Source organism: Monopterus albus, unplaced genomic scaffold (genome assembly GCF_001952655.1).
Source record: "Monopterus albus unplaced genomic scaffold, M_albus_1.0 scaffold168.1, whole genome shotgun sequence".
Taxonomy (NCBI): domain Eukaryota; kingdom Metazoa; phylum Chordata; class Actinopteri; order Synbranchiformes; family Synbranchidae; genus Monopterus; species Monopterus albus.
In genome coordinates this window covers 348,337-372,630 of record NW_018128048.1, presented here as the reverse complement: position 1 = coordinate 372,630, position 24,294 = coordinate 348,337, and the positions used below count along the sequence as shown (strand labels likewise).

The window sequence follows — 24,294 nt, the reverse complement described above, 5'->3', positions numbered from 1 at the left end:
AACTTGGCAACACAAGAAAGTTCAACCGCACAGAAATGATGAATTGTAACAGTGTCAAGTTGATGGGTTGATGTGCACAAATCACTGCTATAGCACTTTCATTTACCAAAGCTGCACTTGTTATATTTCATCCAAAACAATACACAGTTTTATTGCTATCATTGTTAATAGATTACATTTCATGCCTGAAACCAACGCAGGACAACACAGATACACACAACAAATCAAACTGTGCTCGTGACAAATGGACACTGTGTACAGTATTTAGTCAAACTTCGGAACATTTTTAGAAAAATATTGTTTCCGACATACTGAGCATATACAGTATATGGAGAGCAGAGCAGGCAGTGTTACAGCAGAGGAGCTTAGAGAATTTTATATAGATATATATGCAGGTTTTACAGCTGGTGACTATTTGATACTTCAACACTTTAGTTTGTTTTGAAGTCTACTTTATATCTTCTAGTGGTTAATGTGAATAGCAGAAAAATAGTAGTTTGGGAAATGCAGTCTACTTTTGACTGCAGTTTGAAGGGGAGAATTAGGACTCTGAAGTACACCATAATACTATCTCCCAGCTGGGATATAAATGCTAACTGCTCATGCTTATATTTGGCAGCATGGGACATTTCCACAGGTTGGTGGTGACATGTCTGCTGGTGGCAGGAATGCCAAAGAAAAAAAGAGCTCAGGCAAGTACTGCTCTATCTCTACAAGTATAACCAATCAGAGGAGGAACTTCACCAAAGTAGGAGTTACAGTATGTTGGACTATGGGGCTGTGATAGAAAGCACAAATATGAATAACACAAAGAGACATGGGAAAGCTGAAAATGAGCAAAAGTTAAAAAAAAGAGTGGTATTACAGTATCTATAGTATTACTCCCCTAAAACATTTTCCCAGTTAATCTCTTCCTGCATCCCTCTCACAATAACCCTCAATTTTGCATCTTGCTGTCTCTCTTACTTGCTTCTGTTTCTTTCTTTCTCCCCTCCTTTCTCTGTTTCAGTAAAACTCAGTATGGTTAATGAAAGCCCTGCAGCTCATAAATCAACTTGTCACCATCTGCCACCCCTCCTCTCTCTGTCTGACTCGCTTTCTCGCTTGCTCTCCTACCACCTCTATTTTCATAACAATTCCTACACACCCCCACTTTCACCATCTCCTTTCTTCTTCAGGGTTGGTACATCTGAGTAAGTTTGGCCCAGTGCTGTATTAAAGGAGATTTTTAGGTGAACTGAGCTTGGTTAGCTGTTTCTTTAGCAGTGCCAGGGCAGAAAACTCAGCCAAAAGCAAATGAATTCTAATGAGCTGGTTCATATGTTACAAGAGACTTTAGCCTAAAGCTTGTCAAAAAAAAAAGGTTTGTGCGAGTGTTCAGCTGCAGCTGCAGACATTAGCTCCATTACCGTTAGCCTGGGGAGTGGCATGCTAATTGGTAGCCTAAGTGGCACTTTGGGGCTTTCCTTCCAGTTCATTATAGTTTGCACTATGTTTTCTGCTCCCTCTTTGGAAAAGTTACAATTAATACACATGTTGAACATTACACATGCAAAAATGAAGCCAAAATATTGTGAATATGGCAGATGCCATCTTGCTTTATTGCAACCAGAATCTGCACAGTAATGACCAGAGGTGGGGTGACAGCACTGGACTGTAAATCAAAGCTGTCAAATCAACTGAAAGACGCCTCTTTTTAGATCATTAAATAACATATTAAAAACAAACTTAAAAGAAAAAACACTACATGTATACAAACCAGCATGATAATATCTTCCAAATACCACAGAAAAATGGGAAAAATGTATTTGATTTCTACTTTGAGTTTTTATTTTGGCACAGGCCCCGTCCACTAACTGCACAAGAATTCCTATATGCCTAGACTGTTTATGCGTAAATGGCAAATAAAAATCTTGAATTTTGAATCCAACGTAGAGGAGGTGGGATTTATGAGCTATACTGCATCCAGCCACCAGGGGGCATTAGACTCACGGTGGCTTTACTTCTGAGAGCTGTCACAGTGTCCACCTTTTATACAGTTGAGGCTAAACAGATACAGTACTTCTTTTTAAGCTCTGATCAAATTTAAACTGTAATGTATATTTTTAATTATATGTGCACAATGGAAAAAAGTGAAAATTACTGATTCATTTTATAGTCCTATCTGTTTAAGTTATTAAACTCAAAGTCTAAATCAATGTTAACGGCTACAGTGACCCACATGAAACAAAAATACTATGTTGGATTTAAGAAAAAAACAACTTTACTAGTCTCAAGTCGTTACTTGGGGCAAAACTTGGCCTGAGAGTTTTATAAGAGGAAAGAACACATTATTAAACAACCTACTACTACGCTGGTGAACATGACAGGCTCACTTAATTTTTGGTCATACAGTATAGTACATCACCTTATTGAAACGAGAAAATAACTGCAAAGAGATACTTTTCATGTAATTTTAACAGTTTTTTGTTATTAGCACTTTTGGACCCCACACACTAAAACTGAAGCCAACAGTCTCGTATTGTTTTATGCACTGTGCTGAACGTGTTGTGTCATTCCTCACTTAGTCTTGGGGGCTCATGTTCGTGTTCGATTGCTATATTAGAATCCAAAATGTCCTCATTAGTTTTTGGGATCTCTACTGTAGTAATTCACTGTGTTCTGTTCCTCTTTTTCCAATTCATTACAGTAAACACTATGTCAAATGCCTCATGAAGAATTTGAAAAATACCAAGGTCTAGATTTGCTAAGGTTTTGTGCAAATGTGGGCTGTGGTTTTCAATCTATGTGTACTCAGTGTCTGTTTACTAAGACGAGAGCTCATTTTACAGTCAGCTCCTGGATTGATCTTGGTACTGAACCGCCAAGATGCATTCTGTGATTGAGGTAGAACTCACAGCCGCACTTCAGAGGTGGGATTTTTATATGATCACTAAGCTCAGAACAGAAATAATAATGTGGAAATTTGATTACAAAATATTTACTTTGGCTGCAGTTTAACCCCACGTGAGAAAAAAAACTGTTAGCATAACAAAATTATTATATTAAAAATCTTTAGAACACTGATGCTAAACAAAAAGGAAATGAAGTATGGGGCAAATCAAAGATGTACAAAACATACACAAGCACCACAACCAGAAGAGGGAGAGAAAGAAACCTGGTCCAGCAGCTCGGAGAAGGTGGAGGTGTGGATATGATTGTTAATGCTGAGGTAAATGCAGCTAATTCTCATCTACTTAGAGCTGTTTGGTTGCAGCCTGTAGTAATTGTACATCACTCACTGATGGTTAAGTTTAAATTCTAGTTTGATGAAAACAAACCACAATTCCCCAAACATTATTCTTTTGTGTTACAGTAATCAGACATTGCATTAATTAATAACTGCCTAATTTATTTTTGGGTCTACTAATGAGGTTTTAGTTACATATAAGCTACACTTAAATCACATTTATTTACACCACTACAACTGTACTCGTGGCTCTTATAAACCCCAAATGTGCTGTTTAAACCTCCTTTTCAGGGAATTTTCTTCCGCTAAATTGACAGTCGCAAATAGTGTGACCAAATGCATAGTTATCCTCTGTAAACATGTCTCCTCCTATTATTGGCATGATTCTCTCTTATATGCATATGCATTGAACAGTGAGATGCAGGCTGACAAATGCACAAACTGCGACTCCAGCCTGCTATGACTGTTTGATACATACTGTATCATAGGAGGCGAAGAGACACTTGGCATGATCCCCAATAATGCCCCTCTGGGTGGGCTGTATATAGTTATGGCTTGGCGAGGTTGAGTGTGCATTAGGGTTCAGAGTGCTGTTGGTTCTGTTGTCTGTATGATAATAAAGTGAGAAAAAGACAAGCTCTGGTTTCTCAACCCTTCTTTACCCAGCCTGCACTGCGATACCATATAGCCATGTGTTTAGAGTCATCTCTTTGCCTGTGAGTAAATTTAACCCCACATGTAAATGGTCTTATACTTGTACAGCGCTTTTCTGTGCAATGAAGCACACACACCATTTTCCTCCATTCACCCATACAAACATTCACACACTGATGACACAGCCACCAGGAGCAACTTGGGGTTTGGTGTCTAGCCCAAGGACACTTCGACATGTGAATTGGAGAAGCTGGGACTCAAACCACCAACCCTCCGGTTAGGAGACAACCCACTCTACCTCCTGAGCCACAGGCTACCTTGATGTTTTCTCTTGCTCTCCAGTCTTAGTGGTTGGAGTGGTATAAGTGTATTCAGATTGTTTTCTTAAAGCTACAGTGTGTAACTTTTTCAAATATGTTTGCTGCAGAAATGTAGCAAAAGTAAAAGTACTCTTTATGCAGAATTGCACATTTCACATTAATGTTTATTATTGGATTATAAAATTATTGATGCATTGCTGAAGCTGGTAAAGGTGGAGTTAATGTTAACTAGCTTATGAACTTACTGTTTAATTTGACTACACTTTACATACTGCTGGGTAGCTTGTGAATGTCCCAGCAGGGATCAATAAAGTTTAATTCATCAGATTTTCAAATGTAACTAAAGTTATCATTTTTAGATTCAGGGTGTGAATGAATATATTGGAAAGATTTAAGCATGTTTATGTCTGTTACCCATCCTGGTGTCACCTTTCAGGCGGTTTTTCTTTTTTTAATTCCTATCCCAGTGAGAACATTTCTGCCTTTTACAATAATGTTAAGCCTCTCTTAAAGTCAGAGAGAACCCTGCTAATACAATCTAACCACAGAAGAGCTCAGTCAATACTCTAGACCTAATGCTGATAATACACTCTAACCACATACAGGTTTAATCATGCCCTCAGGCCTAATACCACTAAGAGACATTGTGAATAGAAACAGTGTTTGATGATGTGTCAAGACTAAAACAGCTCATAAAGCTGTTCTTAACTGACATTGAAGTAGGCAAATCTACATGAGAGAAGACTTATGAAGAATTATGAGCCTTGGGAACATGTGTAATTCACAAGTTTGCACATCCAAGTTTTTAATATGTAAACACTTCAATGAATTCCTCATATATAGAATGTGACAACTCCAAATCCTTAATAATCATAAGGGCACCGGTAAACTAAGGAGTACCATAAAAACATATTGTGGATCCAGCTCGTATCTCCTTCCAGTGTCTTCAAGTTTAACACATGAGCCTCACTCTCTTTATTACAGCACATATTGTATGTATTTTACTTATTATTAGCACATATTACAACTAATAATCACGTATAAAACTAAGGATAACCTTCAGATACAACAATAAACTGTTTTCGGTTGATTAGAGGGTTAACAGAGGCAGAATTGATCCTTTTGTGGCTCAATTTCCTGTGTATTCATTCATCCGTGGATAGCCACTGCAGCAGGGGCACCATCAGCAGTAATCGAGAACATGGGTAATAAAACTCTGCAGGGATGTTATTGCTTCTTACAACGTTTAACACTTCTAGCAGCTAAGTCAAACCTTGCTAACAATAATAAACCAAGAATTCAAATCCGTCTTGTCACTCATGTTTTTATTCCAGCCTCGTTCTTGCACACCTCATATAATTAAGAGCTACACATTCCCTGACACCTTAATTGGACCAGGTGTGCATGGCTGGAACAAAAGCTAGGTGCGCTTTGTGGACTGCACTGAGAAATCTTGGGCTTTGCAGTGCAGCATAAAAATGAATATGGACTAAGATGTATAGAGAAAAAAATCACCATTCAGAGTAGTTGCTTTTGTGTCAAACAAAGACGAGGGAGTCGCCAAAGTGTGAAAGCCTCCCAGAAATATTTGTTTAATTCTGAATAGCTTTGCAATCATGCATTCTTCTTGATGAGTGAACAAACAAAATCATACCGATGTAATGAAGGGTTTGACATTAACAGAAACTGTATATACAGGTGATACTGAGGTTGTGGTTTGATACTCTGATACTTCTAGTTATATCACTGAATAATGTCTGTGCAGATTCTCAGTCATCCAGGTCATAGTAAGCTGAAAAAAAAACTTAGAAAATTTTTTTCAGATCACTGGATAATATTTGCAATTTGCTCTTCAAAAATGTAGGTAGCTGTGAACATGAGAGTACAGAGTAACATGTTTTGACAACACTATCCGCACTCTTTTGCCTCTGTTACACAGAGATTAGGCTACATTATATTGGCTGGCCCCCCCTTTTTTTTTTTTTTTTCTTTGCCTATTTACACTGAAAAAAAGCTGGCATAATGCCACCCCCTGTTCTTTTTACACAGATACCAACATTCTGCTCTTGGTTCATGTTTATACATCTCCAGGGGGAATACATCAATTCAACACTGGCATTAGAGGCGCGATGTTTAATGTGACGTCCATTGTGACATCACAATGTGTACAGTATATCACACACACCTGAAAAGCATATCAGGAACCTTGATTTCAATCTGCCAATGGCAGATGAACAGAGTACGGATGTGTTTTTGCCTGCAATGCACATTTACAATATGATTCGGACTCAAAGTGTACAACATGTTAATGGTTATGGTCATGGATACTGATTCTTGTGAGCAACATTAAAAAAATTTTATTGTACCTTTTATCTTATCCTAAATTTAAATGCCCCGGAGGTGCATTGCAGAAACAACACTTCATTAAAACTTCATACACCTCTGCCCACAACCCCCAAGCCACCTCTCCCCACTGAGGTGAAATGGTTGCACCGACTTTATTACCTTTTGTGGTGGAATAAAGGAAGGTCAGCACTGGCATGCCACGAAGGCTTAGTGCCTTTTATACAGAATGGCGCTGTGGAAAATTGGTGCAATAATCCCGCTCTAAACGAGAGTTGTCAAAAGGGTTTTGCTATCGTTCAAATATTTCAATAATGACATAATATATTGACCTATTACCTGCTTAGAAGCAAATAGCTAGCTGCACAGTGGGATCCACAGATTTAGAGATGTACACTACTTACATTTAATTTATATTTAAAGACTTGGGATTGTAATATGTCATTTGAGCCCAAGACACTGAAAAGCAGAAATAGTCTTTACTACTGTGTGATTGTGTGTCTGTGTGCACACATACCTTGAGATAGTCTCCATCTTGCAACGAGAAGCTCTCAGCTTTCAACCTGATTCCTTTGCCCTTTTCAGTAGTGATGTGGTAGATGCACTCATGGTTGTTATCGTAGTCAGAAGGGAAGTTGGGAGAAAGGAGGACGCCTTCTGGGCCCAGTGAAGAGGCTCCACACTCAGCTGCAGCAAGAGAGGAAAGGGGACAGGGACACTGTGAATCAAAATCACAGCGATTCTTGCTAAATAATTTTGAGCAGTTAGAATTTCTGAGTTGACTTGTTACGTAAAAAACTCAGAGTCACAATTCTACATGAAAAGATTAGAGAAAGGTGTATGTCCCGTATAACTACAAGATATATTTAACTGAGCAGATGCGATAATAATAATAATGAAGCAATCTGTCCAATGTACTCTAAATAAGACATTAAAAATAAGCACTTGGGACAGAAAAACACTACAAGCACAGCAATTACATATAAAATGCATAAAATTAAAAGCAGAAGAAATGAAAAACACTTCATGAAACCATGTCTGGATTAGTTTGTTAGAAAAAGTGCTTTATAGAAATTATTGTAAATGATCTACAAGATGCAGTGCCTATCAAAGTTTAGGAATTCAAATATGTGATACTTTGTGCAAATAGATTCTTGTCATATGTAAATGAGGATAGGAGAAAAGAAGCAAGCCGACAAAGCTCTTAACTCCCATTGAGGAGTACCCCCACTACTACAGGAGAAAGAGGACATGCAAATAATGAGACAGAGAAGAGAGAAGGTGATGAGAACAATATGGAACTATAGTACAGTACAAAGAATAAACTATGCAGTATTTATGAAGTCTGAACAAATATTAGACTCAAAACAACATTTTGTAACCATTCTGTAATTTTTAAAGCAGATTAGGCAAAGAGATATTGAGCATGCATTCAAGAAGCCTGCCAGCAATTCTTCAGAAATTCTTTTGAAAGTGAAGGCAGTGCTATAGAGTGGGAGTGAGAGAGTACAGGAGAATGAAAAGGAAGAAGAAAGACGTGAGGAGAGAGCTGGAAGGGGAAGAAAAGAGGAGAAGAAAGCGGATGAACCAGGACAATCAAGTGCTATTTGAAAATATGCAGAGAAATTAGACAAGAGAAAAGGGGAGTAACAAAAGACACAGTATTAGCACTTCTCATAAAGCAGCTAATGCCCTAATTATCTGCCCAAGGACTGTAAATGCAGGGGGAGAGGAGAAGAAATGGTTAGAAAGTTAAAAACTGAGAGCTAAAGAGAGGGACATTTAGAAAGAAAGGGAGAGAGATGAACCCAGTGTACATTGCCAGCTGCGTTTGCTCAGCTTCCTCTTAGGCTTGATCTCTTGACAGATGATGTAGCAGTTTCAGTCTGTTTTTTGGGTCTTAGTCACCAGCAGCCACCATTCAGACTCATAAATCACCACTTGCATCCATGCAGCTTCCTCATCTATTACCAGCAAATTACAACCCAGTAACAGAATAAATAAAACCAACAGTCAACCAGTTAAATAACAGTAAATTACTCCTATATCTGTAATAAAATACTTGTATATTACAACTAGTAAAATGCTAATACTTTACCTCTTGACTTATTCATATGGTGGAGAAGTTAATTTGAAAGTTTGATTTTATGAGATACCACTTATTTTCACAGAAGATAAACCACTCCAAAGCGATAAATACTGAAGGCAGAACTACTTCTCAAAGGCTTGTGACACCATTGCTATATATAATGGTGTGCAAACAAAGCAATGCTGTAGAAGAAAATTTTAATAATCTCCAACCTCTAAACAATATGTGTGCGTCTGAAATGTTACGCTATATGCTCAAAAAATTACTTTGATGTGTTTGTATGTGGTGCCAATCATTTAACATTAGTTACTAGTGACTAGTCAGTGTCTGCTTGACTGTCTTACCTATACATCGTGGCAGAGTGTTGCTCCAGACTCGCCTGCCTCCTCCCAGACATGTGATCTTGCTGTCTCCCTCAAGTCGGTAGCCATGGAAACAGGAGAAGGCGAGCGAATCGCCAACTTGAAATACTCTGTACATACATTAGAGATAAATAACACTGTTGAGGAGTCCTAATGAAAAGACTCAGTTGGTGAGAAAGTTACAGGTACTGTGTGAATGCTGTCCAGTTAGCCAAGGATAAGGAATTTAAGGTAAACAAAAAAAAAATTAATTACATTTAATAGTCTGGGCAAAGAAGACGTTAAACATGGGACTGTAACGCATTAGCCATCAGGCATACTGCATGTATTACACTTTCAGGTTCATATTTTTATTTCAGAGGTCTACCAGAAAATGTTTACATGCTTTAAAGTTCATAAAACGCTTTTTTTTTAAAATATATATTATCTTTTACTGCAGCACCTGAGCAGGAACTGCCTACCAAGTCCAAACCACAGACGGCTCAAGAGAGCTGGATATATTGTAGCACCACCACAGAGCCTTGTTGCCAAATTTTCCCACTGGCCTCTCACTGTATTGCAGCCAGCAAATCACCCTGCAGACCAAAAACCATTTCCCCACATAGGCCATTATTATAAAAGAGACACTCATTAAATTACTGATAGGATACTCTGAAACAGAAATAAGCTCTGGTTTCACTATTTCTACTAAGCATTCTTAATCCATGGAGGTTTTATATTTGTAAAACTCTTCCAGAGAAAAGGGAGTTTTATTTTTGTGACGTCATCACAATATAAAGTGGATGGGTAGAGTGGGAATGTGTGGGCGGAACACTAATGTTCAGTGGGTCGAACACACCGCTGTATTAAAAGTGCTGGATACAGAGTTGCCACTCAGTCTTCCTTCATATTTCCCCCAGAGGCCACTCATGTTATTGTAATGAACAATCTCCCTGTGGCCCATAGATAGAACAAAATGAAATGTCTGTTAAGTTGCGGACAGGACACCTCAAGCAGCACTGCTAACAAAGATGGCAGTTTTCCCTGAGCCTTTCCTCGCCATTTATAAATCTCTGTCACATAATTAATTAGCATGTGTTTATTGTTATGTATAAACTTTCCAAATGGTAAACATATACTCCATTATGTTATGCTTGAATTTACACCTGTGAAGAATGACCTTTGAAAGGCCTCTGAAGTAGAAAGCTTTTGTTATGAGGAGATACAGTGGAAATGTGTTAACAGTAATGTTAGCATCAACTGTTTCTGCAATTACTGCCCTCTTCCTTAAGCACAATGATGCACGATGTTAGCACACAAGAATACACAACCTTACTCGCTGTTCAGTCTGTCAGTCTAGATCAAAAAAGTGTGGTCTCCATCCAGCTAAAATGGGAAGTTATTTCTATCCTGTAAATAGAGTTTGACAGATTTTCACTTAACAAAACTTTTAGCTTTTGTTTTGATGTTCTTACCTGAGAAAGTAATATTAAAGCCTTCATAACTCATGGAAAAATCTGATATAAATCGCAGCTGAGCACTGAAGTTCCCATAGAGTCCTGCTTTTACACTAGGGGGCAGAACTGAGCCTGTGAGTCGAGCTACTGGGACCTGGAAGTTCCCGTCTTCAGTGATGGACAGGTAGTCATGGTTCTCCTCCAGATGGAACGTGTGGAAAACCAGATGGACTCCTGAAAATTCATGGATGAATGAAAAGACAGATGAATGGATGGATAGACAAAGGCATGGATGGATGGATATATGCGCAGTAAAAGACAGAATTAGTCACAGATACACAAATTGCAGTAGATGAACAGAGAAAACAAACCAGTAAGACAAAACACATACCAGCTACTATTTAGAGCGTGAATGTACAACACTCTTCAACATATGCTAATTGAAAATTATATTTTCTAACATATGAAGAAAAAAATTTCAACAAAATAGCATTTTTGTAAAGCAAATTAATGGGTGTTTCCATCGTGTTTGCCTGTTTTTACCTTTCCCATGAGACACTTCTATAGTCCAGGTGCAGTTAAGAGAATTGGGGTAGAAGTCAGGAAAGCCAGGAGACAGAATAGTCCCTGTCTTACCATAAACATAGCCTCCACAAACGGCTAAGAAGAAAAAAATGACAGACAAACAGAGAAGGGTGGAAAGGGAGTAAACATCTCTGTTTTATCACTGTACAAGTTCTTTGCACTGAGCTATAAAAAGACCTCAATAAATTCTGAAAAATAAAGATGTGTTCAGTACAAGTAAGAAGTCACCACATAATGAAAGATTTAATTGCTGTAAATATCCAATGTTAGTTAAAATGGACTGCAATTAAACCCTTTTAGCTTTTTTTTTTAATCTGCAGAACTGCTAATTGCCTGAACTTAGTGAACTGAGCATATAGTACTTTAGCACGTAAAACATTAAAACAGGATAACTGGAGGTATATACAAGAAGAAAAAGCTGAAGCTGAAGAACAATAATAGAATATTATTTCCCAGTGTTGCAATTGTTTGTATTTTATACAATTTATATAAATGTCATTTAAGTGATGAGCTCAAATAATCAAAAAAAGAGACATAATATTAATAATATTTATATTTCGATCATATAGCATAAATTTGAGTTCCTGTTGATTTTGAGAGAAAAGTACTGTACAACTTCAAACTGAGTACAAGATTTAAAAAGCAGCTTCAGCTTCTGCAGGGACAAAGAAACTAAGTGTGAAGGCCAGAAATGCATTTAATGTAGAAACAATAGGAAGCTGAGGAGAGAGAAATGTGACGGAGAAGGGAGAGCAGTTTGTTGAAAAAGAATGAGCGATGTGTGTGTGTGTGTGTTAGCAGGCACCTAACGTAGCCTCCACACAGAGCTACACTGCTGATATGGAACAGGACAAACTCATCTGGGACAGAGCAAAATGGAAAATACTATAGTCATGTAATGGAGAGTAAAAGAGGGCTTGCAGTGCATTAGATACTGCTGAACAAAGATAATATATTGACTCTTTGTTTCTCTCTCGCACTGTGCCTCTGTCTCTTTCAGTTCCATTCATCTCAATTCAGTTAAATTGAATTCCAATAAAGTGCTTCAAGGTGTTTGACTGGCATGAAAATAAAAAGGACTGTTTTTCTTAGCTATTAAACAAAGACATCCCAGATGGAATCAGACCATATTTTCTCTCTTCACTGTTAACGTCCTTCTTATGTGTTGGCAGTTCAATATTTGGTTCCTTTTAGCGCCTAAAACAAACACTGCGACAATTAAAGTGTTGAAAAGTTTGTAAAATATCAATTTGTTATTTTGACCGACAGATGTTGCAACTTCTGTTATTTCATGATCCCGCAGCTACTCCAGTGTCTCGAGTGTCTACACCTTCCACTCCCTATCTTTATGTTTATCAATGTCCTTCCCTCCATTTTGTTCTATAGCATATTTCACCAGAGCTGGAGTTGAGCTGAAGAGCTGTGCTGAGAGCTGCGCTCCCTCTCTCTCTTTCTGACCAACTGTCTTGTGTTATGTCGCAACCAGCGCCAGATTTTTATTCGCTATCCCATCAGGGTTCAGCGAGAGCTAGGACACTGTCTGACTAAATGACCTTAAATGACCTTTGCTGAAGGAGGCACGAGTGCATGTCTGTGCATACTGCATCTATTTTGTGTGAGAGTACTTACTTCACTATGCATGAATGATCTGTGTGTGAGACGACAGAGACAGGGTGTTAATGTATGTGTGCGAGAAAGTGTGAAGTATATAACAATGCGAGAAAAAGAAAAGAATCAGACAGAAAGGAAGGCTGGGTGCAGCTGCCTTCAGTGTTGAGAGCAGAAATATAACACTGAATATTGAAACGAGCAGATACAGAAAGATATGTTATTTATCAAGGAGTGCAGAGGTAAATAGAGAATGATATTATACCAGATTTCAGCTACACTCCTCCTTGTTCCTGCCTCCATGTTTTCTCTATCTTTAATTATCTCCTTCTTAAAGGGTGCTATAGCATTTTTACGAAAAGTGATACTGTGACTTTGGTCACTTCTTACAAGTTGTTATCTGGGCACCAACTGCAAGCTTTAAAATGCCACAGTGCCCCTTCACTATTCTTCCTGACACTTAAAAGAGCAGCCAGTGTTCTGTATTATCTGTTTGGCAATTTAGCTGACCTGCAGGAATAAGATGAGTAGTTTGGGTCCAACAGACACTGTGGGCATTACTAAGAAGGAATGGTGTGTGCATGCCTTTGGGAGGACTACATATCATTTTGTTTTTTTCTTTTAGACACAATATGGTCAATATAATGACTTTTGGTAGCTGTGTAATGCAGTGTATACAGTAGTACAAAAGGTCTAAAAAAGAAAAGTTTGACTTTTCCTGTTGAAATGATAACTGTGCCTCTGAGACGATACTGTAAGTAAGATCATTATCACTAATGTTCGCGTGTTTGAATGACTTGTTTTAAGTATGACTGCGGGAGCTTTTAAAGATGATTTCCTTTTCGACCGTTGGTGGTGCAGTGGCTAGCGCTGTCACTTAACAGCAAGAAGGTTCTGGATTCAACCCTCACAGCCAACCGGGGCCTTTCTGTGTGGAGTTTATGTGTTCCCTCACGCCTGCATGGGTTTTCCCCAGGTGCTCTGGCTTCTTCTCACAGTCTAAAGACATGCAGGTTAGTTTGACTGCCTGTAGGATTACATCAAGAAGAACATTTGGCATAAAAACAGTACCAAACTATGGATCAAGTGAATCTGCTGTGGTGGCCACTGGTGCGAAGCAGCTGAAGGAAAAAATGTACTTTTCTCCTCTAAAATGAAGTGAGATCCATTTCCAAGTGTGCCTTTTTCTTTGTTGTGGGGGTTTTTGCTATGGTTTCCTCCCACAGTTCCAAAAGATGAAATGGACATGTGAAAAGGTCAATAAGTAGTAAACAAGTAAAGTAACAGAACAAATAAGATAATAATTAATCAAAAGTCAAAAAGCTGACAGTTAATTTTAGTCCTATGATCTCTAAAATCAAACAATGGCATAGTAAATTTTAGTCAAGGCTCGGGCAGTGTATTAGAAATGTGCCATTCTGAAATAGTGTGTCTCGTAGTGTGACAGCTGTCTGGTGAGATGGTATGCTCAGCTGAAAATTGAAAATGCCACAGTGGTCGTTTAAAATGGCCCATGCTATGTGGCTGATACTGTGAGATAGATTGCTTCGGTATGAACTCACTCCCAAGTTGAAACATCCCGACTTTGGCTTTCAAATTGGACTCTTTTCAATCGGCAGATCAAATCAGATACTATGTATTCATCTCCCATGATAGTGCGAGCTGTGGGCAAATCCTGAATGAGAAAGCCTGCGAGTGGCCATTGAGCATCTGTTTCAGTAGTGCCTGTTGACCCATATAATGTCACTGAGGCTGGATGTCTAACTCGAGGCACTGCGGTTATGTGTGCCCTGTGGAGACTGGTGGTACAATTAATATCCTAGTGAACTGGGAAAAAAGCAAAAGACTGGGAATAGCATTTTGTAATATCTTATTATGGACTCTCCTCTTATCTCTTGCACCTCGGGCTCTCGGGCTCAAGCCCACATTGTTCAGTAATTTTATTTCTTGTTTTTATGGTGCTTTTTTTTTTTTATGTTGTTTGGACCAAGTTTTTTTTTATTTGTGTTATGCTATTTAATTGAGGAACAAACTGCTAAATGATACTTCTAATATGATACTTCACTATACCCACATTCCCCTTCATACACAAACACACAGAAGAAGCGAGGTCCTGAAAAACACTTCCGGGGGGAATTGCAGCTGTGCCAAAAAAGAGATGCGTGCGAACGCCTGACACTGCTGCAGTACTGGTCATGGTCTGCTACATTCTGCCTGATTATTGTCAGATGTAAGCGAGCCTGACTACTGGCTACAAATCTAACTTTACCTTCTAAGCGCATCTGGTCTGTGCCTTTTCTTTGTACTTGGATTGCAAATCTTTCCATCAGTGTCACAGTTAAGAGCTCAACCTGACACTTATATGTTGTAATGTCTCAGTCACCTAAAGCAAATCAGGTGAAACAAGTCACAGAGCAATTTGTTCAGATTTATTTACATTTACAATGTTATTAAAGACTGATGTGCATTTGCTAATAGCCATGACAATGGGTAAAAGCAGAATGATTGTGCTTGAAGAAAGAGCTAAATAAAATGCAGTAAATGTCTAACAAACTGCAATGTTTATCAGTGTTTCACAGTTTTGAATGGGCAATGTTTATTTTATTCTGCAGTGATAGATTAAATTAACCACTATCACAGTCATATATATAAAGCATAAATTAAAGCATTTGATGGAAATCTCAGAGGCTCCAAATTGCCACAACAAGAAGTTGTGGCTAATATTTCTTGGCTGCAGTGTTTCACTGGAAAAGTGAAAAACATCATCTCTAACACTTGCATAATTAATCAGACCCTTGTTTTAGGATTAAATTCAGGTCATGATCACTGTCTTTTACCAAGCATTTATTTAGAAATCTCTTTACAACTGTTTTTTATAAGCATGTGTGGAGCAAAAGGCTTTGTCCTCAGGAAAACAAACATGGTGACAACACAGACCTGCCTGTTTGTATAGAACCTGTGGCTCTTCAGCCACTCTCTAGTCCATCCGTGGCTCAGTGGCCACAGCTATGCCTGCTAAGTAGAGCTAGCTAGCTGGCACATTAGCAGGTCATCACATCTCTGAAAACGTCTAAACTGGTGTTACCTGGATCGACCGATCACATATTCAAAAACTAGATTGTTCATTTCTCAACTGAAAAATATCAAAACTTAATAAAGTGGCATAATAACAGGCCTAGTACAAAAATTATATGGCTATTTATTTCATTTGCACGAACATAAAGAGGACAGGCCTGCATGACATTTATAGACACTCCGTTTATAAGTAGCAGGTTTTATCCTCCACTGCTCAATCAATGTTGTTTTGTTGAAAATGGCATCTCCCACTTAAAATTATGAAAGTGTTATCTAATATCTTTCTTGTTTTAGTTCAATAATTTTATAAATGCACAAAAACACTGTGTTATTTTAATAGGGATGGAAAGATAAAGTACCAAATTATCCAGATATTTTTTTCTTTCTGGCCAAAAATGTCTCTTCAGATAATAAAGCTTGCTCACCCCTGGTATAGACAATGGTGTGCCTTCTTGAAAGAAACATTACAGTGTTACAGGACCACATGCTGAATGTTAGGTGGTTTAAGGTTAGGGGAACACTTCAGGAAATTAATGTAAGTCAGACGCTGCCTTCACTGAAGGTTTAGGTAGAAATCTGAAGAGTCTGTGAGATGAGTCTCAGAGTGTGTTTGTGTGTTCTTGTACTTGCTACATAGTGAGGACCAAAAAAGTATTTTTTTGCTACTGAGCGAGGACATTTTGGCCGGTCCTCACTTTCTGAAACACATCATTTAGTTCTGATAGTTAAGATTACGATAAGGGGCCAGTGAATGCATTAAATCATGAGCATCCTCACAAAGATAGAAGTATATATGTGTGCGTGTTTCTGATACTAAAGGTTCCTAAAGGCTAAAATGAAAGATTCTCACCATCACAGCTGGGAAGAGCATGACTCCACTGATGATTCTGCTCACAGACAATCGGCTCCTGATCACTTAGTGTATATCCCGGGTCACATGTAAATGAGACACGGGAGCCAATTGAAAAGCTGCTGCCATGGCGACGACCGTTGACTGGAATACCAGGATCAAGACAAGAGTCTGACTCCATTTTCACACCTAAGAATCACATCACACAAGCACAAGTACCTCAGAGTCAAGAGGGCGAGTGTTTATGTGTAGTGGGTAATTACACCTTTTTAAGATATATATGTGCTTAGAGAACATAAAAAAACATTGTTGCTCTGTATGAGTGCCTTTAAGCAATTCAGTGTGTGTCTACCAGCCATTTCTATCAGTCAGTCCATCAGCCTTACTTTCATATCTGATGCTGAAGCCAGCTGCAGAGCGGCTGTTGTCTGTGGTGAATAACAGGAACAGGAAGTTGGATGTGGAAATCAGGAAATGAGGTGCTTGGGTACCATGGTATTCACCGATCAGTGGGGAGGAGGCTGAGGGGCCATCCCTGATTTCCAGTGTGTCATAGTTGACCTCAGTCTGGAACCTAGATCAATGCAAACAAAACCAAAAATGTGTGCAATAACCTGACATACACAAAGATATCACCTATATGACTGGTATATACTGTATAATGTGTGTGCCAGCTAATGCAACTAACAATATATAATAATACATACAGTGTTTATGCTGCAAGAGAACTCAGGTCATCCACTGTATGCTTTGCTAAGTAAAATAACAAAAGTGCTTGACTTTCATCCTAGCTCCCTATTTAAATAACTGAACACTTAATCACAAAACCGTATGTAACCAACCTGTGTAACTGACTTATTACTTCCCTCTCACTCACTTTCTTTACTGCTTGTACTCCAGTCTGAGTAATTTACTTCTTGATTGACTGAGCAATTACCTACAGTTGTGGCTGCAGGGCCCTGACATCCAGAGCTGGTTCTTGAGACCCTGATTGTTGCTGGCTATCAAAATAGCACCAAATAGCAACTGATTTAGAAAAGCACATCACATAAATGCAATTAGATAACTAATGGGATAGAAAACCAAGAGTTGGGAGCCACTGACATCCAACAACAGAATAATACTCTAACTGAACAATTCAGAAGCCTCTGCACCAGACATTTGCATGCAGTGTTGATGCTGAAGCCTACAGAAATGAAATGCCACATAGGTGATAAAAATAACTCGGCTTTACATCACTTCACAAAAAGGCAAATTTCAGCTAAAGCAATTTCAGGTTATTCTGTGCCTGCTCATGGCTAGTAGATAATTATGAACTACATTTATAGCCAACTAACTTATAACGATTCTGAACTAAATATTGTAGAAGCTGACTAACATCACAATTGTATTATTCGACTCAGAACAATTAGACTAATTACCCAAGTACCTCATGAGAAAACTTTAACACACCTGACAAACATCACTCTGTAGCTACACAGGCAAGTAACTTACCTGTCAAAGTGTATCTTGACAGCATGGTCTGTCTGAGCTTCAATCACCCACTGGCAGCTCAGCGAGTCTTTATAAAAGGAAGGCCAACCAGGAGACAGCAGAACACCAGTGGGAGCTGTGAGATGGCCTCCACATGGAGCTACAGGGAAATGACGACACACACAACCCCAGACAGAAGGAAATTAATCATTTCTTCTTGTAACTCCGTTATAGCATGAGCACAACACTCATAATTCATCGAGTTAGCAGATTTATCATCTGCTCAATTTATTTTAGCTCTTTAATGCATTAGGAATTTCTAGTTTTCATACATAAATATTTGCCTGCAGAAATTATGCTGTGCCAGTCTGGTGCTACAGTCATAATTTCTGAGTTGCACATATTTGGAGAAAAAAAACTTAAATAATTATAGGATGACAGGAAAAATCAAACATATTTATGTGCCAAATTATGCCAAAAAAAGCTCATTTCCCTGCATCTCACAATGTTAGGGCAGCAAATCTGGCACATCATACATGATGCAAATTTATAACTAATAGTCTCGAAATCACAATTATAGTACATTAAAATACAATAAAAAAAAATAAAACATTTTATATAACTATATTCAGTTTGGTTTTCACAGATGTGTGCAAAAACTTTAGACCTGGAGTTCATGATCTGTGTATTATATGTTGCTCTCTCTACAATAAATAATCTGTAGTGGCTAACCTTTTGCACTCTCACCACTTCTTGTTTTCTCAGGAAACTGATACCTTCACCCTTTAATTGCTCTCCTAACTTCAGACTTTTACCACACTAAAGAAAATCACTTTTCTTTCCCTCACTTCATTTTGCCCACTCTGTGCACTGAAGCTGTATAATGTAGTCATTCTAGAAATAAAACATAATTATCATTCCCAGTCCAACAGGAGGGATAGTATTCTCCCATACTCCATATTTAATAATTTGATTGCCTCCTCTATCCCATTTATTAATAACAGGCAACATTTGATAATGTCATTTAGACAATACAATCAAGATGGAGGCGATACAGAAAAGACACAAATGCTCACAGGTCAGTGGTTCCCAATTGCCCTCAGAAAGTGCTGAATTAACAGTGCAGTCACTGTCTTGTTATTATCACTTCCCCATATTAACGTATCTGCATACTATGGATACATTTTTGTGAAGAATGTCTCCCAGTTTCAGCAGAATTTAAGATTATTATTGAGAGTTGCGAACAGGCTGAATAAATGTGGTGAAACTTGCAGTTAAAGCAATTAGAAGAGAAAACATACTATTTCTAAGGTGCATAATCACATTTAAGCTGCACAGTAAGAACCAATAGTTGAATGCATTGTCATTCTTTACAATCTCTGCGAGTGGATCATTTTGAATGATACCAAGTAAACAGGTTGTACAGTATGTGTATGTGTATGTGTGTTTACCTTCACAGCGAGGTACAGCTGCAGACCAAACAACATTTCCATCCTGGATGATGCAAGTGACCTGATCTGACCCCTGGAAATATGACAACAGTATATGCTAAAAAGGTTTGTTACTGACAGTATATGCTTCTGCACACTTATACCACTACTAATAGTGAAAAGAATTATAAAATGAACCAGAGACTGTAACAGCAGCAGTTTCAAATACTGGAAGTAACATATCAGATTTTTACCTGTGTCCTAATAAATCCTTGATCACAGCGAAAAGCCACAGAGCTGCCCAGTTGAAACTGGTCACCATACCTTTGTCCATTGACAGGTACTCCTGGGTCGTGACATTCATTCTGACCAAATGCTTCAGAGAGACAACAATGAAGGAAAAGTTAAAACAGCAGCCATTAAACCTAGAACTAAATAAACAGCATGCAACAAAGGGAAATGACTTTGAAACAGAATGAGCATTTCAGAAAGCATGTGCATTTGTAATTTGAACAATGTTCCCCGGTTCTTCTATTTAGCTCAACAGCTGAAAATTAGTTCTACCAGAGAAAACCATTGCTGTGTTACTGTCAGTAAATGTGACATCTCCACTGATATGAAAATATGGGAATGGAATTATCTTCACATGAGTTCAACCTTGACATGTTTAGCTTATATTATCCCCATTCCAGAGATTAACCTGATCCCACCCAGAGCACACACCCAGTGATTGGACATGTCTCAGGTTGATTAGCTACTGATAGAAAGGAAATGAGAACAGGCAGAGAAAGGAGGACAGGAAAGAAACAAAAAACAAGAGAGGAAATGGCAGATATCCAAACTCAAAGAATATACACATACTGTATATTTCACATATTGTTTATCAGCAGATGGATACAAACACATTTGCATACATGTGCATGTGATCAAATCTACATGCGGGACACGTAAAGCCAAAAGCATTCACAGAAAATAACCACGCACACATTGACACAACAAAAATAATAAAAAGCTGATAAGCTTGTGGGAGATAAAAATCAGCCAGAGATGCATGCATGTTTTTATCCTTACACACATTACCATACTGGTAATGTACACAGGTACCCCGTGCACATTTACGTATTATGTATACTGTATACCTGGCACACATTACTCAATATATATACATATATAGACTCGATGTGTAAATCTAAATATCTATGAAAAACATACAAAATGACAATACACAAGTTTTTTGCTTTAATAAATATATACTGTATGTAAACTCAAAGGAGGGAGAAGAAAGACAAAAGCCAAAATGGAAGAGGAAAAAACAACCTATTTGAGTCTGGCTTAAATACCTGAGAGTGGTTGTGAGGGTGTGAGAGGAAAAAAAAAGTGTGAGACAAGATTGTGTCTGAATGAAAAAAGCAAAACAGGGAGGAAATCTGAGTCAGACTGAAAGCTGGAGATCAACACGATGGATTGAACAAAAGAGAAAATAAGGAAAAACTGCAGAATAATAAGGCTGAGACTGAGACAAAGATAAATAAAGACACGAACTCTGTATTTGACAGAAATGTGCTGAAAATTATGTGTCTGTGGGTTCTATTTTAAATCAAGCACAGTTTGAAAAGTGCAGCTTTGCACTAACAACGTGTGACATTTTCGGGAGCGCAGTGATGTTTTTTATTTTGTACACCACACGGCTTTGCTCTAACTTTGCAAAAGTCATTACATTATCAAATCAGGTCAGCAAAGCCCTGTCCTGCAGCTGAGAAGAGACTATCACAGCACCAGATTGTTTGGCAATAATGACAGTATTGTTTGGACACAGACCCATTTAAACATAGCACTGACAACCACAGCTGCCATTTCACTAAAAGTAAATCTTTACACATGTTAACTATACACTGTGTAGGATCAATTTACCTTGAACTTAAAGTCATAAATTAGAAATGTGTATATTTTCTTTGACAAGTCTGTGGCCCCCATTGCAGTTTGATGTGTGAAGGTTTATATTTGAGTTCCATGCTGTATAGCTAGATACTGATACACCCAGGGAAACACCCATCAACATTCATACAGTATATACATTATATTAAAATGTAAATGAATAAAATTACTGAAACAGCATAAAGATGCCTGATCTTTAAGTCCCTGGGTAGAACTGACAGCATTTACGACACTGAATTTTCAATTAAAGTCACAAAACGTTTCTTGATAAAAAAAATTTATGAATGTAGATACAATTTGGTTTTCCCTTTCCCTTCCTCTAAGAATATTAATATTTATCAATATAATACAAATTATACTGTATATGCATAAGGGGAGTATAAAGACTCTAAAGGCATGTTTTGGCTTCCAGTGGTGCATCAAACCATTAATTTGTGGCAGGATTAGCATGAAGAAGATGTTTGCATTAGGATTAAAGACAGGAGTTTTCATTGGACATGCTGTGATGCTGAAAAGGCAAAAAAAAAAAACACTTATTTGTCAAATGTCACCTCTCAAGGAAAAGCCAGAAACAAGGTCATTTGGGAAGTGACATGTGAAGTGGTGCAAAACTGGTTGGGAATCACAGAGAATTAACAAGAACCAGTCATGCAGAACTAGCTCAGCTTTGAGAAGATAAATATACTATACAGGCTGTGGTAGTCAGTTTCAAAGCTGACAATGGAACAAGCTTTACTAAGAAGAGCCTCAGTAAGACATAAACTTAGATGGTCAGTTGAAGGTGGTGTATTAATTATTTATCATCAGACTTTGGTTGGTGTATGATGAAAAGACATTTAATCCAAACCACTAACTGTATTTATACAGTGTTTAATATGTATGTTTGAAGGGGCTTTAAAGACCTGTTATTAGGGCCCTTTTTGACCATTTTTTTATAAAATGTATTTTGAACATATATAGTAGTAAACAACAAACCTGGCACACAATGAATGCCACTTTGCATATTCATGTTTTATAGTTTGTGTTGAATGTGATTCTACACTGACAGACACATTCAAAGGTGTTCAACCAAACTTACCTAATAACAGAGAGAACTAAAATAAAATACAAACCAGTTTGACAGGAAATTGGTGTTGAATACTTTGGCTGCTCGACTGAGGTGACTAGCACCACAAATATATGACACGGAAAATGCACTCAACTGCAGGAGGACTAATAAGTCAAACCTCACTTTGTGTTGTGGTGGTCATGGCAATAATAAATACAAATGGTAGATTTTGACGTACAGCCACACAGACAGACAGACAGACAAAGAATAGGTAGGTAGTAGGGCATACTGGTATAGCTGATATTGAAGCCTTTTCCAGTGTTAGAGTGATCAGACTGAAATTCCAATCTCATAATATGTCCGTTTGAGGCAATCTGTGATGGAACGTCTTTTCCTGAGAAGGTCCCAAATGTTGTTGGTTCAGACAGACCTAAAGCAGAACAGAGGATAGACCATCATTTAGAAACACATTTTAATGGGGCATTAGTGCAACATTAGGCCAAGGACTCACTTGGAAAGTGAAAGACAGGAAAGGAAAAATAAAACACCCCAAGAGACCTTGTTATTAGGTCCAGAATTTATTCATATCTATATTTATTCATACCCTTATCACACTTAGTAAGTCCTAATATGCTGTTTTAATGTTATTTTGTAGATAGATGCAGCCAATTTCCAAACCATTTTCTATTAAACTAAATACTACACTTCTCTAGGAGTCATCAGAGGAAAATGTTGTTGGTAGCACTATTAGCCCATCACCTGCCTGTCCGTTCATCATTTCAAATTAAAAAATTTAATGGAGTGAAAAGAGCATAATTCACTTCATTCACTTCTCTAATACTGATGGCACTAAAATGAAGAACTAATCTATTACAAGTCCTGAAATGAAATGTTTAACTAAGAATAACAAAAATGTATTAGCAACAAAGTGTGCCAAAATATCAGAAATATTCATGTCGAAGAACATTTCCTTTCAAACGATAAATTACTGATATTGTGTTAAAATTCTGTGGCTGTTCCTGGTGGAGTCTAGCTTGAGAGCATCTGACCATTGGGAGTTTTAATGACAGTGATGAGTCAGATTGTCTGTTGAGAATTTGTGTCTCAAAGGTTTGATGATTTTCTTTTTGGGCCATTTAAGGATGACTTGCTAAAGGTTTAGATACATTTCTGAAACTACTGAGATAATGCTGAGATGAATGTGCAAAAAAAAAAAATGTTATTTCTCATAGTCCGCTCCACAGATGGCATTCTGGAGATTTTTATCCAGCAGCATTATGTGTTGAACACATCACATGTCTGTGTAATCTCCACCTGCATTAAAACCAATAAATATTTGTCATAAAAAAACATTAGGTCTTCCAAACTCTTCTACCTCTGTGTAGCAAAAATGCACTTTGTTTTTATCAAATATTACAGGGGATATATACTAAGGTTTTGCAGCTCATTTTCTGGGGGTAAACAGTGAAACTGTGTGTTTATATTTACTAAGGAGTCACAGTGGGGTATTTCTGACAGATAAAATATGCATTCAGTGACTTGAAAAATACAAATCCCCAATCAATAGTGCACTGCACTACCTTCTGCCCTAATCATAGCTTCTGTGTGTCCTGGCAGTGACTTAGTAAGGGACCTGTCAGACTCTGGTATTAGAGGAAACCAGGCAAACATCAGTGCTTCACACAACTGTTGCACAGATGCTCTTTCCTACAGATGCTAGATTTAAGTGAGACTGATATAAGTGGACCGTAGTATCCAGGTCATTGATGTTATTTCACCTGAATGTATCTTGAACCACACATTCCCAGACAATTAGATCATCATGACAGCTTTAACTTGTTCAAAATACCCATCATT

At 37.9% G+C, this 24,294-nt stretch overlaps 1 protein-coding gene across 1 annotated transcript in view; it reads right to left on the bottom strand.

The window, feature by feature from the left end:
- The window catches only part of LOC109969021 (CUB and sushi domain-containing protein 1), a 404,580-nt gene that overhangs the window by 119,642 nt on the left and 260,644 nt on the right, over positions 1–24,294 (bottom strand). Inside the window, 10 exon segments of the mRNA XM_020615656.1 lie at positions 7,064–7,233; positions 8,980–9,105; positions 10,452–10,667; positions 10,977–11,093; positions 16,552–16,740; positions 16,938–17,125; positions 18,046–18,184; positions 19,476–19,548; positions 19,709–19,830; positions 22,727–22,867. Coding sequence (XP_020471312.1) covers positions 7,064–7,233; positions 8,980–9,105; positions 10,452–10,667; positions 10,977–11,093; positions 16,552–16,740; positions 16,938–17,125; positions 18,046–18,184; positions 19,476–19,548; positions 19,709–19,830; positions 22,727–22,867 — 1,481 coding nt within the window.